The sequence below is a fragment of the Pseudopodoces humilis genome, chromosome 17, assembly GCF_049639895.1.
Source record: "Pseudopodoces humilis isolate 2021_Gansu_Grassland_sample_001 chromosome 17, ASM4963989v1, whole genome shotgun sequence".
Lineage (NCBI taxonomy): Eukaryota > Metazoa > Chordata > Aves > Passeriformes > Paridae > Pseudopodoces > Pseudopodoces humilis.
This window is the reverse complement of record NC_142216.1, coordinates 9,601,160-9,618,120: the sequence shown is the minus strand read 5'-3', so window position 1 is coordinate 9,618,120 and position 16,961 is coordinate 9,601,160. Positions and strand designations below refer to the sequence as shown.

At 41.1% G+C, this 16,961-nt stretch overlaps 1 protein-coding gene across 1 annotated transcript; it reads right to left on the bottom strand.

The window, feature by feature from the left end:
- Positions 1-869: 869 nt before the first annotated feature.
- PPP2CA (protein phosphatase 2 catalytic subunit alpha) lies at positions 870-15,883 on the bottom strand. The gene is made up of 7 exons (XM_005523502.2): positions 15,633-15,883; positions 4,496-4,705; positions 3,817-3,990; positions 3,547-3,636; positions 3,096-3,257; positions 2,370-2,488; positions 870-1,618 (listed from the first exon to the last, which is right to left on the bottom strand). The coding sequence occupies exons 1-7, from the start codon at positions 15,732-15,734 to the stop codon at positions 1,546-1,548; spliced, it is 930 nt and encodes a 309-aa protein (XP_005523559.1). The 5' UTR covers positions 15,735-15,883; the 3' UTR covers positions 870-1,545.
- Positions 15,884-16,961: the final 1,078 nt, after the last annotated feature.

Below are 16,961 nucleotides of genomic sequence, written 5' to 3'. Positions count from 1 at the left end.
AGAATTAAGTGGTCCTCCAGCTTTTTAGAAAAGCAAGAAAGCACCAAAAAGCATGCCTAGGACTAAACCTCCAGGTGAGCTGGACATCTGCAAAAATTTCTGTGTGTTCCCTTAGAAACAAGCAGAGTAAAAAACAAACTTCCATGTTATTACAGAATCTACATTGTGCCCAAGAAAGTTAAAGTCTCAAACAATATGAATATTAAGAGTCCTATTAAGTCAGCAGCCAGGTACATCATTTAGATGTACCCAAGAAGTTTCATGCACAAGCCTTAAGAAGGCTAACATTTGAGTTTTGGCTTTGAACCAAATCATCAAATTTGGGTTCAAATCTTGAAGAAGTTAGTAGAAAGAAAATATTTAAACAGAAGTTAACATAAACCACGTACCACTGTTTTTCAGAATGGAAGCTTGGGCAAATACACGTAGCACTAAACTTCAAGTTGTTTCCTTTAATATTTACAAAACTGGTTTTATTCTTAGTTTTTCAGAAAAATGGTTTTAAGTATTAGCACCTACATTGTAAATGACTCAAACTTTGATTTACACTTGAAATAAAGCCACAACGCGATTAGTTACGTGAACCTATATTCTTTCATTTCTGAGTATTTTAGTAGAGCACCAAGAGGGAAAGAGCAACATGTGAATAACCAGGAAGCTGTTCTCAGCTGTGAGACAAAGGCCCAGGCACCTTCCTGGGACAGGATTCAAAAGGTCAGAGTTTTCCAGCACACTCCAAATCAGCTCAGTTTTAGTTATTTATAAGGTGGAAATTTCTATCCAAGTTTATAAAACCCATCCAGCTACATGTTAGTTTATTAAACCACAGTTGACCTGAGATGCAATTAGAATTTTGACATTTTTCCATACTTAGTTCACAAGTTTATTATGAAAAACACTGCAGCTCTGTCCTGCAGTAACATTGTTTTACAGAAAAAAACAATTCTGTTCAATGTAATTCACTATCCTTGGACAATTACAAGGGACAATATGGTAGGGCAGAGTGGAAAAGGGAACTGAGTGCAGACAAAAAAAAAAAAAAAAAATCAATACAATTAAATTAAACAGTATTCCCTGAAAATAAAACAAACGAACAGTTTCAGAACAAATATGAGGCCTTGGTACTTATTTTAAAAATGTTCTTTAAGCTTCAATGATTGTTTGCTGCTACCCTTATCTACAGTCATGCGGAATAAAGCTATAGCTAAATGGAAAGTTTAATGTATTCACGAGGTGTTAATGTCTACATCTTATTATTTGCAGTCTCTCAGAGAAAGCAAAAGTAACTACAAATAGCGCTATGCCAGAAACTGGTTTCTTGACCAACAATGTTGCTTCAGCATGCAATGAACTGGTTCATTCTAAAGTGGTCACAGTTGTTGATGACAAGAGGCTTTGTATTGAATATGGCACGTCTTTTGGTCCATGTGAAAACAAAGTTTGAATGTTAAATATTTTCTGACACTTTGGAGTTACTGTTGCTCTTCCCATTTTCTTTAGGTCAACATATGGTTCATGGCAATACTGTACAGGTCTAAAATCTCTTTACAGGAAGTAGTCTGGGGTGCGACGAGTAACATGCGGTTCACCTCTACGTGGTGCTGGGTCAAACTGCAAACTGAAGAGCACAGACATCAATGAAAACAGGAGCTCGGCTTACACTCAGGTATGTTCTAGCCATGAATTACAGGAGCAGTGGTTTAACACAGGTGAGTCTTTGCAAGTTTTATCAACCAAATTAAATATTCTAGAACAGGTGTTCCAGCGCTTCCACTTCTATCAGTATGCACTTTTAACCATCACATTTTAACTATTCCTCTTACCATGAAGGTCTGGAGAGAAATTAATTTTAGCTTTAAGACAAACTGCCAAACATTAGTATCTATTAGAAAGTTAAAGTCTCCAGTTATTATCAAAGAGGGCAGGTTGCACAGTGCTTTTGCCTCATTTACTAGTAAAGTTGCTGCTGCAGTAGTTAATTAGAAATCTCATTCAAAAAGCTGATATCCCAACAGCTGAAGAATTCAAAGATTCCAAGTCTCCTGCCTGAGACCAACAGGAAGGCATTACCTTAGATGTGACAGACTACTCCTGCTCTCAAATCACATCCCTACACACAGTAAGTCATTAAAATCCAGGTGGCCATACAAAACAAAAATGAGGAGTCTAACTTTAATCTGACAGAGAAGATCTCAACAGCAGCTGTTCAGAGGCTTGACTTCAAGACTTTAAATGTGACTAACCCAACAATTCCACACTCACTCCACCTCCTAAAAGCTTAGAGAGGGGAAAAAACCCCATACTTGAACACAACTAAGTGGTATCTTAAAATCACAGGCAATGTAATTCTCATTTTTAAACATACTTACAAGGAGTATTTTAGAGTATCATCGAGTTCCATAATTGCAGCCTGGTTGCCACAACGGTAACAATAGTTTGGAGCACTGAAAATTGTTACTACATTCCGATCATGGCACCAGTTGTACCCCTGGAGAGGAAGGAAAAAATAATTATGACAATCAAGTTAATGTACCCTATGTAACAGCCCGATTACAAACCCACCTTTTACTTCTCCATTTTTTAATTCTCCATGCAAGATTTCTCCATTGCATTAGCATTAAATAGTTAAAACGGCAATTCTGAAGTACACACAGTACAACTACTCTGAACTTTCAACTGTGATCACCAAAACCAGTGTCCAGACATACATTTAAAAATCTGAATTGCCAGGAATAACTAAAGATCAAGAAAAAAAGCACACATCCAAGCTAAAAAGAAAAATTACACATTTTTTTCCCATGGGACACATATTTAAAAACCTTTTTATCTACACAGAAATGCAATACCACATCTAGTACCAAAGCCTGATTTGGGATATTACTGCAAGTTTTCAGGAAAATAAGGCAAAAATAAAGGTTATTCCACTGTCAAACTCATTTAGTAGCACATGAATACTGTCAAGGTCAAGTTTCTGGAAGACTCTCAGCTGGATCATCACCTGTCAGCAGCATATGCACATCTCTGACACACAGAGCGTGGAATAAATGGACCAAGAACACAATCCAAAGTTTAAACACACAGGCTGTCCTGCTCACCTCCATTACCAACTGATGAGCTCTTGAAACCAACGTAAGGCCATTAGCATGGTTAAAGGTTTCTGAAATATCCTGTCCGAATGTGTAACCTGCACCTCGAGGAGAAATTCCCCAGCCACCACGATCATCTGGATCTGACCATAGCAAGTCACACATTGGACCCTGTAAGATGTAAATGATGTTTCAGAGGTGAAGTGCAAAGACCCAAAACCAAACAAAACCCAAAAAACTTGGACTCTCACTACCCCTGCACAGCTCTTTGAGACTTAATATGTTTCTTTCTTTAAGCAAGGGCATGCCCCTCATTTTTCCTTTAAAAAATCCAGAACAGGAAGACAGGCACTTTAATATTGCCAAGCTGATTTGAATTCAATTTTCAGCCTGTGAGCTTAACCCCCCAATACATGCTGAATCATCAATCTCATTGGCTTATAAAATTATTTTTCAGTACCTCATGGGGAACTTCCTGCAAGCGATCGAGTGCTCTGATGTGATCCAGTGTATCTATAGATGGAGAGAGACCACCATGTAGACAGAAAATCTGCAAGAGTTAAGAAACATGAAGTTTACTTGCATTAATCAGTGCAGTTAGAACAGTTTAGAATAAGTGATTTTGAGAAAATCTGTATGAGATTCCTTTAAAGATGAGAGCTGACAGAATGCAGTGTTAAGAGCTCCCTTTACAATCAAAAACATTCAACTTTGTCAAATGTCAACATACCTGGCCATCCACCAACGCAGTTAGAGGCAGGTAATCAAAAAGGTCTGTAAAATATTTCCAAACATTTGCATTTCCGTATTTCCTTAAACATTCATCATAGAAACCATAAACTTGTGTGATTTGCCTGCTTTCATGGTTCCCTCGAAGAATTGTGATACGTTCACGGTAACGGACCTAAACAGAACAGTTTATTTTAGCACATCAATGAGCAACTCTTCCCCAGAACAGAATTTGCACTCCTCAATCCCTGCCACAGATCAATAAAGCAATTAAAACCAAACCATTCTGAAGATTCAATTATAACTTTTGAGGTGAAAAAAATGAATAATTTATTCAAATCTTCAACTCCCAATTACTTTTGGGATTATTTACAAGTTGTATTTATTATTCTAGTGGACTTCACTACACCTGTGCATTAAGGTGATTTCTCCAAGCAAATTCTTTAAGATTGCTATTTAGGCAAGTAAAAAATCACTCATTTTTGATAAAGCTTAGGCTTACACCTGAACATTTTTATAGTAATTTTTTTTAAGAAGTGATTTAGAAAACCAAGACAACCAAGAAGTCAGTTTCAGTACATCTAATATCAATTCAGTGAAAATCATTATATACAGTGAGTGTAGTCAGGACAGTAACGATAAATTTTATACATAACTGTAAAGCCGAGAAGAAAAGTTACCTTAAGAGCTACAAGCAATGTGACTGTTTCAACTGAATAATATCCTCTGTCAACATAGTCCCCCATAAACAAATAATTTGTGTCTGGTGATTTGCCTCCAATTCTGAAAAGTTCCATGAGGTCGTGAAATTGTCCATGGACATCTCCACAGACTGTGACTGGACATCGCACTTCTTGTACGTTGGATTCTTTTGTCAAAATTTCTTTAGCCTATAAAACAAAAAAGCACATAAATTGTGAGTTTGTCTATGAAGAGCCATTTTATTCAAAGCATGCTCTACCACTTCCAATTCTGCTACCTGCTCTCTTTAGGAGCTCTTCTCTGAAGCACTTGAGGTAAAAGCTTATCTTTACTTAAATGCCATTTATCTTTAAACAGTTTATGAACACTTTCACTTTATGAAACCCCATATTAGTAATTAGTAGTTGTGTGGCTTTTTTTCCTCTTTGAGGATGGTATCTTAAGTAAAACTTCAGCCTTTCTACAAAAATGGTTCTGTGAAGCATAGAACAATGATCATCACTGCTGCAACTTAAAAAGTTTTTAAGTATTTTGAAAAATTAAATCTAAAAATCCTGCCAACATCTTACCTCCAAAAGCCCAAATAAAACACAGTCAAAACACTACCAACACCTTGGCATTCACTTGTACAAACATCTTCGACACACCTGCAAAGGCAGGGAGTCCTGCATAAAGCAGAATGAGAATAAACATCCACTGGTACCAGCAAGTACAGAGCAGATCATTACCTGCCCAAGTTTTCTCAACAACTTCTGTGATTAAACACAGACTAGTAACATCAAGTTGTATCTTCATAAACAAAAGATGGGCAAGATCTTCTCACCACCATTTTTTCCCCAAAAAAATGTGTATATAAAAGTTACAGACAAAGGTAACTTGTCTGAAGAAGCATAGGCTAAATATGGCACCAGAAAGGTAACTTTGAAATAATGCAACACAGTTGTTACAGTTTGTTCTGAGAACAGTCACCAGACACATGCCACAATGATTTGCTAAATCAAGAAGGTATTAGAAATATAAATAGTAACAAGTTTACTAGTTACCATCTACCAAGATTTTCCTGTTTTTCAAGAGTCAATGCTCCTATTCAAAAAGGATCCTTTTTTACCTCATTACCTCAATTACACAAGAATAGATAAAAACTATATTCTATTCTATTCTATAACCCAAGTTATCTAAAAGACAGTGGCTGACACTCCCACCCAAAAGTGGTGTCACTGTCCCACACATCATCCTGGCTGACCACCAGGGTCACCACTTTAAACAGAAGCAACACCTAAGTTTAATGATGAAGATTCATGAAATTTAATGTTTCACTGCAAAGAAATGCAAAAGTACAGAAGGGCTAAGCACCCTGCACAACACAAAGCTTTAGGTGTCACTCTGCAGATATATTTACATCTCAAGTCAGTTTCACATGGGAGTTTCCACTTGCGCTGTGCCCAGTACTAAAGATAGGTCATTCTTGGCTTGTGGTCAATGCTAAAAGTGCAGATTTATTTTAAGATAGCCTGACTTGAGTTAATTTTAATGCAGTGACAGTCACCGGATGTTTTGAAGGTGTTTTAACAGCCTTAGCATCTTCTAATACTCTCTTACATTCAGAAGCATTAGCCAGCTTAGTTCTTCTTTTGAAAGAGAATGTCACAGATGCTTACAGCACTTCGACATTAAAAAAAACCCTACTCTTTAATGAGAAAGTTTCTACCACTGGATTTTCTTAATACACTTGAAGCACTGCACTCAGTGCAGCATTCATTTTTCATCAAAGGTATGCAGCCTTTGTGCTGAGAATGGGAGAGTTCTCAGCAACTGAGTTGTTGCTTCCTCAGTTTCTGAAATATTAAATCATTCAGATATGCACATGACCAAACATGTAGAGAAGTCAGACAGCTACTCTGATGGGAAAAGACTGTTCCAGGTCAACCTGCAAAACAGCAACCTCTGTTTAAATCCTGAAGTGGAGGAATGCTGGTGCACAGATGCCAACATTTCCATGTTCTAAAACCAGTTTCACGCAACACTGTTACGAACTGTTTAGTTCATTTACAGTCTTATGTCCCACAGTATTAAAAGTGGCACATAAACACTCTACATGGTTCGATAAAAGAGCTTCAGCAGACCTGAAGGTAGAAAAAATAACATCCTGAAAACAAGCCACCAACAAGTAGTCTACTGTATCTCAACTTTTACAATAAATGAATTCCTATAAAAAGTCACTTTTTTATAAAGAAAAGACAAACACTAATCACCAATCCTACTCCTGCAGTATGTGTGCCCCTGACCTTGTAGTGGATCACACACAGCCCTGTGCCCTGGTACCACTCCCTCTTTTTATTGATTCTTGATGGTGCTGCTTACTCACCAGGTCACACAACTCTCTCCCCCTAGGCATCCTCCCCTCCAACAAATGGACTGCCCACCAGCAGCTCTAACTACACTTCCTCATGGAAGGGAAAGCAGTAGAGCACTCTTCAGCAGAAGGCAGAAAACTCCTTGATCCAACCATCTGACAAAGGAGAACTAGGAAAGACACACACACACCACCCCCTGAACTTCAAACACCCCAGGACCTATTGGCACAAAGGATAATACTGGAACACTGCAGTATTTTGATATCAACATTTTGAAACATCCAGGCTTCACTGCCTATCATCAGGACAAACAATAAAATTCAGAAACAGATTTTCTTGAGCACCTATTAATTATTTTTTATCTCTGCCTTTTTTCAGTTCTTAACAATTCTTATTATTAGACAGCCCTGAACTTCTCTACACCTCCAACATGTAATTATTTTTTTTTACACAGTACAATACCACAAATGAAACTTCCATGGCATAGAGTACTTAAGCAAATATTTCTTATCAACAACCTACTCTGTTACAGTTGTAAAACTCTACCTCTGAATCAGTTTAATTACTTTTTCAGCATTACATTCTCAGACTTCAACATAAAGTGTAAACACATACAGAATAAGACTGCAAAGAACACGTTACTTCAAGTTGATAAATGCTAATTTTACAGCCAATTACAAATTAAGTCTAAGACAGAAAAAACACAGCTGTGAGACAGTTACACAAGAAGAGTATAAGAAGAACCAAGTGTAATGTTATCATAAACACTACTGCTGAGGTGGAAGGTCACATATTTTACTCAGAACAATCTCAAACAATAAGCACATATCAAATACATTTCAGCTTAGTCATAGTGACTGGAATTCATTCTGACTTGATACTGGGTTACTCAGTCATTTCACTGTAAAGAGAAAACTTTTGCAATCCCAAAATTCAACCAGAATAAAACCAGTATTGGTTTAAATACACAAGAAAACAACCAGTTTTCACTTTACTATAAAAAGAGTAGCACTGCATAAAAACACAACCTAATAACTGAGAATTAAACCATTCCTGGCCTGCTGCACATCATCTAAAGGCCCAGCTGAACAATACCAAGCTGCTTTGGTGGCTCTGTTTGCAAAGAACATCTCTGCAAAATGCTATTCCTAAAACACAAAGATCAGCTTTGTTGTTTTAAGACAGTACAGAATCCAACAGTATGAACTGCCATGGATAAGAATTTTGAAAAGATGACTGTTAAAGTCACTACCATATGACTTTCAGATCCTCAGTTTATTTAATTAGATGCACGGGTTTTATGCATGCAGATGTATCTCTTATTTCCCCTGCTCCCTCCAAATATTTTTATCCTATATGCCACAAACTAAGGCTCAGAGTTGAGTGCCATAAAAGCTGTAATCCATCCATTTTACTTCCTCAACTCACTCTGTGCTGAGGATAACCAAGTTTTCCCTCATGAGCAGTGTACATCATCAACCTTATCTCACATAAATAATTTCCAGTGGTCCATTCCTGCAAAATCCTCTGAATTAATCTGTACCCAAATTCCTCTCTGTTTCCAGAATATACCAGGTGTTTCTTCATTCCTCCGACCCCTTCTTAGGTCCCTACATTCTAGCATGAGCTTTGACAACTCAGCCCTATTATCTACCCTGAAAAACTCTGGGGTGCGTAAAAGTAACAAGACACAAACCTCACTGTGTCTGTGTAGAATTGTAAATCAATGCTTGAAGCAGCACTATGAAGCACTCATCAAGATTACTACTACTAACTCAGTAAAGAAAATATAATCATTATTTTAATTAGACAACACAGCCCCAAAGTCATGGTTGCAGATGGTAATATATTATCCTTGGCTGACCAGAATTCACACCTGAAGCCCACCATGCCGTCTAGTTAAGTTTGTAATGAGAAACATCCACTGGAACCAAGAAATAGCTATTTGTAGTTACCATAAAGATATTTTGATGAGATTGAAGGCTTCAACCACACCCATAATTTCCTGTCACCAAGGTGCACAGGATGTGACTAAAGAAACAATGACCAGCTAATTGGGATGAATACTGGTTTTAGCTGTTCAAACATTATGACCTGGAAGAGAGTCCAGTTCCAAGCAAAGTCATCCATTACAGTCAGCAATTCTTCTGCAGAGTCAATGCTTTTCAATTTAAAGGTTTCCCCCACTCTTTACATGGGGAGGAAAGAGAGCAAGTTCAGACAAAAGATGAGGTTATTATTTAAAGCAAAAGGTGTTTTCATTCACTGTCTAACATCTGAAACAAAACTAGATAAATGAAGTCCCCAAAAACACCTTTCTGCGAAGGAGGCAAGGCAGTCAGATTACACGTGACACAAATGGGAAACTGATGTATGCTGAATTTTGCAATCCGCCAAGGAGTTCAGTGTGAATGTAGAAACAGGAACAAAATTAAAATACAAAGCTCCCAAATGAAATTTAATTATTTAGTATTCCAAAGTAAGTAAAACCAGGATTTCCATCCACATAGAAACACTGAGCAGCAAAATACTCTTGCCAGGACAAAAGACGATGGATGCATCTGCTTTCTCTCTGGATTTGTGAGTAGCACCTACACCTTCATTTCTAATCTCTTCTGTTCAGTGAAAAGAGAGACCAGTTTAAATACAAGATCTTAGCCAACCAAAAGAGCAACCCCAATGCCAGGACTGCTGTAAGATTAAAATACGACAATCACTTTCCTTTATCGCCTGTAAATTCTAGAAGGTCTACAAGAAAACATGCAAGGCTAAAACTTCTGTTAAATAACACTCTCTTCTTTTGTATTACAAAAGTAAGGACTGACACCATTTGAAACTTTGATAGTCCACGCAACATTTCCATTTGAAAAGATCAGTAGCAGTCTTACACACTCAGAGTAACTGATGTGTTCTTGCCCTCAGAGGCAAATCTGGAAGGGGAAAGGCTATTTATCAATCAGCAGTTGACAAGAACAGTGGAGATAGGAAGAGGGCCTTCTGGAAGAACTCAGTGTCATTATTTTGCTTCATACAAAAGATACTAGTATCTTCAATTTTAAATTGAAAAATAATCTAGAAAAAAACTTTTTATAAAAACATAAGCCAAGTAAGCCAGGAACCCTTATGCCTTCCTTGCCTCATGGCAAGCTCCAAGAAACAGCAATGACAGCAATGCAAGAAGCTGACCACTTACGGGGATGTTTTTCAGCCCTCTCTCTAGAACAAGCTGTATTCATTTTGAATCATTCAAGTTGTTAAAAAAATAAATAGGGTAAACCTACTCCAAACTAGCTGTGCCTGATACCACCAAGTCCAGCTTCATGGAATGAACTCAAAAAGTTCTCAACCCTTTTGTTCCAGTAACTCCAATACAGCTTTGCAGAGTCATGTTACAGATAAGGACACCAGTTGGAGGATGGCATATCAAATCTCAAGAAAGAGCAGCAAGCAAGAAACACCTGTATTGTAAAGCACGTTCAAAATATTCAGTGGAAATATTGGACACCTGACTACTGAGTAACTGAGCTCCAGTATTCATTCTTTAGCCAGGAATAAACATTTTCCAGCTTAATATATACTACCTGAAGAAAAAGAATTTAACCACAGCATTATTGAATACAGGTGGTGTTTAAGGGTCCCTAAGCAAGCGTGAAAATTCAATCCCTGCTCCTGTGAATTCCCCTCACACAGATCTGTTGTACGAAGCCTTGTGTACTCCTGCCAGACACAGAGAGGTTTGGGTTTTGTGCTGGGAAAGGCAGCGCAGGTTGATTTAACCCAGTAACTGAAAATGGCTCAGAAGCAATCACGAGCAGCACTGTCATCACATCTGAGCAGGCCTCAGCACAGGTAGATTTGGAAGAGGACACCAGTCTTGCAGCCTCATCCATGTCTTTAGCCTCAAACTTGCAGAACTCAAGCAGGAGCTTGCTCTGATTTAGGAGTGCTTCCTGCTGTTAGCTTAAGCTATGCCCAAAACAACACAAGTATCTTTCACTCCTACTCCATCACAACTAATATTGCAACTAAAAGTAAAAACCCAAAACCAAACACCCCACTACTAGCAGAACTCCATTTTTACAGAATTTACTAGAATTGAAAAAAAAAAAACGACCAGAAAGCTGCTGATGCTACAATCACTGGCACACTCAAGACTAAATTTTTATATGCACATTAAGATCTTGTATGTCAATCTGGACTAGGTTAGAAGGCTGGCAATGTTGACACTTCAAATGCCTTCTGTGGAAAGAGACAATTTCCATTTTTCATTATCAACCATACCAAAAAACAAACAAACAAAATGAAACAAACAAAAAAAACAAACCACCACCAAAAAAAACCCACAACAAATCAGAACACTGGGCATGAAATGATTAATTTTTTTTAAGTGTTCCAGAATAATCTAAAACACGGTCATGTAAATGTTACTAAAAGCTTTGTACACTACACTTGTAACTCTTCAGAGACAGAAGGTGTAACTACATGAGCCTGTCAATGACTTGATCCCTGGGTATGTTCAACGAAGCAGCAAAGGAGCCCTAAAATACCCTGTGGTCTCCCAGAGCCCCTTGAACAGCTCCTGAGGGGCCCTCCCACCACTGGCAGCAGAGTTCCCTTGCTACAGAATCCAAAAGCCTGTGCAGTGGCAAGGCAGAACTGCAATGCTGAATATTCCTCTCCTGCCACGGCCAAGTGTGAAGGGACACAGAACCTGCCCACCACACAGGGCACACCATACTCTCACTACCTGGGAATTCTGTTGGGGCAGGTTTCTTGCCTAATTTACAGCAAGTTCAGACAGGAACATTAATTTTCACAATCATCTTAGTCTGAAGAATAGTTAGTTATACAAGATGGATATGGGAATGCAAAAGGTAGCTAATGGAAAAGCCCTTGCAAATGCAGCTGGAAACAGTTTAAAACATTCACTTCTGGCCAAAAATAATCAGCTAAGAAAAGCAACTCCTGAACAGCCCAGGAAGCAGAAGGGAAAATGTGCCTCTGAAAAAAAAAAAAAATTAGGCAGACAGCTCAGCTTAAAACACAGGAATGAGATCCACAGAGCATGTAGGTTCTACACATTACAGGAACAGAACTTTGCACAGGCTTTTTTGATGCAAAAGAAAGCTTCATCAGAAACATACTTGTCCTCTCAGAATTAAGTCACTTAACATAAGCTAAATGAGTTTGCACAACTCCAACAGCTGCCATGGGTATAAGCATGTTTCATTAGAGAACATCTAGCTTGAAAGAGATCAGGTGTTAAAGTGAAAATTCTACAGCAGGAAAAGAAATTAGAAAAATACATCATGAACAAGGTACATACCAGAGAACAGTAGGCCCAGAAACACATTTACACTACAGAAATTAGCAATGGTGACAAATCAAAAAGCAAATGTAACCAACATCATTGCTACAGATCAAAAACTTCACGAGTCAAATCTTGAATCAAGGTTTCTCAAATGCCTTTATCAGAATCAGTCCTTCACATAGTTTAAAATATTTTGGCTAGCAGCACTATCCATTGAAAGGTATTTTACTAGCAAGTCAAAAACCCTGAACACTTTACACAGTATGTATGACCAAGCAGTCCTTTCTCTCTACAAAAACTGGAGATGCCACACTCAAACTTAGCTAATTATGGAGTAGTGTTTTCAAGGGAGTGGCTCTGACACCTCTGCCTCCACCTGCACTAGAAACCTCCTGCAATAACCAAAGCAAACCCTATCCAGAAATTCACCTTATTCCTTTGTGCAATTTTAGCTTGTCATCCCACCTTCCTGAGCAATGTACCACACACTCAGCTCCTGTGATAAAGGGCATTTATACACAGAGGAGACAAGACCATTTCCCTTCACCCTCACAATGTATGGGAAAGAAGCTAAAGCAGTATCCTTTCATTCAAAATGGCCAGTGGAAAAACTCTCACCTGGCAATAAATAATTTCCTTTCACCTCTGCCAATAAACAATTCATCACTAACAGGACAAACACTGCTGACATGTAACAGTAACTGGACTGGGTATATTATGACCACTCCTTTAGAACTTGCACTTCTCAAATGCTGAAGCAAAGCATACACAATCGGTCACTCAACTGATGTAACATTAAACACGCAGCACATACTAAGCCTAGAATAATTTAACTGCCACTCAGAGGTTGATTATTTCAAATCATTTGTGAAAGTATAATGCATTATTCATGGTTACAAATTACTTCTAGATTTCAAAGACGTTTCTGCCCAGTTTCCACCACCACCATCACCCAGGTAATCAGGCTCAGTGAAAGACACACCAAGAACGTAACTGGGACGCACCAACCGCCACACAATTATCACATTTGTAAAAAGCTGTTATGTTCTTCAGGTATCAATACTGAAATACAAGACAGTCCTTAGGCTTATTCTTACTAGACAGGCACCAGTCTGCACACAAGAAGCCCCAGCAGATCAAGAAATACTTGTCAGGGAGATCATCCAATCAAACAGTGTTATCAGGGAAAAGCCCTCAATTTTTTTTCAGTTGTTTATTTTAACTAGCCCTATTGCAATTCAATGTGGTGAAGATCAACAGTTTATACCTAGTAGGGTCTTTATCTGTCCTTTGGAATGATAGCTATATTTGACACAGTCTTTAAACTATTTATGGAAAAACAGCCTTTTGATGCATTTACATCCACAAAACAACAGTCCAAACAAAGCACAATCCAGTGAGGTTTCTGAGAGTCATTGCCGGTAACATGGAAACACATTAAAGCAAGTGCTGTACTTCAGTGGAAGGTGCAGGACTGAGCTCTCACCCCACTTCCATGAACACAGCAGAGACAGGAAGATGGAAAACTCAGACTTCAAGGGCCTACTTCCAATTCCTTGCACCAGCAACCATGAAGAAACTTAACTACTCTCAGCAGAAAAGTCCAAGTAAATCCACCTGTAGTTATTAGCAACAAATCAACTTTCCCTAACATCACCAGACCTGTGGCTGAACTCTGCATAGTGCTGATCACATACCCGGCACACTGAGAGAACTGTCACCCTACCCAAACCTCACAGCCACCCAACCCAGCCAACATGAAGGCTGCTGCTAAATAATACTGTGATTGGCAGATTTCTCTTCCACATTCTCACGGTCTCTCATCTCAACACAGAGTAGTCAGACACAAAGTTTTCTTTTCTTTTTCCCTTCACTATTATCTTGGTGATAAGCATTGCACATTTATCCATAAATACAGCTCATTTTTATTCTTCACTGGGAAAAAACGAAAAAGTCATCTTGTGCAACACTGATGACTGGAACTACTGTATCTTCTGTAAGGAATCTCTAGTGATATGCCTGCTTCTCACTGAACCAAAACCACCAGTACACTTAAAGCTTTTTGTACATTATACATCACTCATGGTCTTGCAAGTTACCATAGAAGCCCACAAAATGGGCCATATGCACCCACTCCGGTGGGATTCAGGACTCAGTACCCACCAGTTTATAAACGATGGCAAGTGAAATACTTGCCTCTCACATAAAACAATACAAGGAAGATGCTAGACCACTGTCATTGGAGATGCACATGGAAATAGCCAGGTGGTGACACTGCCACTTGCTTGCAACACCCTTTGAAATGAACAGCCTGGATCAAATGGAAACAACATTGACTTGCTGGAATACAAGTGAACTAAAATCTGTACTGGAGCAAGAGCCAGTCTGGCCAAAATCACTGCAAGTTCTTTATTAAGTTCATAGACAGTCCTTTCCAAACAATTTGCTTCCAAAACAACCTGATTCAGTGTTTGAAAGCATGGTTCCAATTTTAAAATATTCTAGATACTTTCTGTGGCAAGTACATAAGCTTCTTTAGAAGCCAATACATCCATAACTTCATGTGATCCTTAATAACCATTTCCGAAAAAATTCACAAATACTACATCTTTCAGTCCAGAAATACTGGAATACATAAAACCATCAGTAATTAAAAAAAAAAACAACAAAAAAACAAACACCCAAAAACCCCCCAAAAAACCACCACCACCAACCCACAACTATAAAGTTACACCCAGAATTAGAATTCAACTGGAAAATGCATCTAGGTACTACCAGAACAAAATTTTCCTAAATTTCCAAAACGCAATCTGTCCTAGGTTGGCTGTACAACCTTTCTGAGCTGTGAAAGTCTCAATCAACACATTGCTCTGTAACATCCGCGTCTCAACATTTTCAAATCATCACCATAAGAATATGGAGTTATATAGGATCTCGACTGTTTATTCTGTGAATTTCGTGAAATTCCGACCCCTATTGAGGGAAACCAAAACCCCAAAGCTAATTTACCCTTCAATTAGTTATAAACGTGTCTATGCTTATTCATATAATGAAAAATACTAAAATTAAATCAAAGCAGCAGCTCTTTACAGCGCATAATTTCCAAGCGCTTACCACAAGGTTTTACTTCCATTGTAATAACTCACGCTTTTGGGGGCCGATTTAACATTTTAACCGGAGGGGGAGGGGAGTGGGGGGTCTCTCGGGGTCTCTCCCGAGGATCCATCGCGGCCGCGGCGCCATTTTAGGAGGCGCTGAACGGGCGGGAGGCGGAGTCGAGGCTCCAGCACAGGCGAGGGGCCGCGGCTCCCCCGGCCCGCTCCCCCCGCCGGGCCACGCCGAGCCCCCGGCCCGCCCAAGGGCCCCGCGCCCGCCCGACCGAGCAGCGCCGCCCCCGCCAGCAGCTCCCTGCCCGGCCCCGCCGCCTCCCCGCAGCCCCTCGCTCCTCACCTTCTCGCAAAGGCTCTTCACCTGCCCCTCGGACAGCTGCTTGCACTCGTTGAGCTGCTCCACCCACTGATCGAGCTCCTTGGTGAAGACCTTCTCCTCCATCCCGCTCTCCCTCTCCCTCTCCCCCTCCCCCTCCTCCTCTTCACCGGCTGCTGCTGCCGCACCGCCCCGCGGGCCCCTGCAATCCGCGCTCCCCACAGCGGCGGCGGCCGCGACGCGTCAGGGCAGGCGGGCGGGCGCGGGGAGAGGGCGGCCCGGGGCTCTCCGGCTGCGGCAGCGCTGCCGCTCCTCGCTCCGCACCGTGTAATGGCCGCCGCTGCTGACGTCACCGCCCCGGCCCCACCGCGGGGAGGGGGACGCCACGGGTGTCAACAGCGCGTGCGCGGGGCCCGGGCGGGGCCGCGAGTGCGCTCTGAGGGGAGGGGGCGGGTGAGGGCAATGACCGCGCGCTCGCTCCCGCCCGCCCGGACAGCGGCGGTGGCTCTGCTTCGGCCCGGGCGCCGTGCCCGGTTCTCCTCCTGGGCCCCCGGGGCTGGCGCTCTCCCCGTGCGGGTCCGTTTGAGGGGCGCGGCGCAGCCCCGCCCAGTCGCAGCCCTGACGCGGGAGCCGGGGCACCGCCGTGAGGGGTCGCCGGCATGGCGGTGCCAGCCCCTCTTGTACCCGGGTGTTGAGCGCCGGCTCCACGCGGGGCACGGGCTGGGCAGGGTCCCCGCCTGCCAGGCGCCTGCTGCGGGGTCAGGAGGCGATGTTTCCCAGGGCTTTGTGCGGAAGGTTCCGCAGTGTTTGTGGTTCTCCCTGCAATTAATCCATGCAGGTATCTCGGAAACGGGTGCTAAGAGGCTGGTGCTAGGGTCTTTGCAGTGACAGGACGAGGAGCGCTCGCCGTAAACTGAAACACAGAAAGTTCCACCTCCGCACGAGAAAGAACTTTATCTTGTGGGTAGCAGAGCACTGGAACGAGCTGCCCGGGGAGGGTGTGGAGTCTTCCTCTCTAGAGACTTTCAAAATCCCCCTCGGACACTCCTGTGTCACCTGCTCCAGGTGACACGGCCCCGGCCGATGGGTCGGACTGGGTGATAGCCAGAGGTCACTTGCAATCCCAACAATTCTGTGACGCTAAGGGCTGAGCCCGGTTACCGGTGTCTGTCAGAGAAGAGGGAAGTGGAGGATGCTTGCTGGTGTTTGGTACTTTGAAATAAAGCTTTTCAGTTCTAAGTCATGAGCATTAAATACCATCTTAATTGTACCACCAGGTAGTGCTTAGGCTAAAAAGGCTGTGCTGCGTTTCTTTAAAAAAATTTATTCTGAAAGAGATCTTGGAAGTCCGGA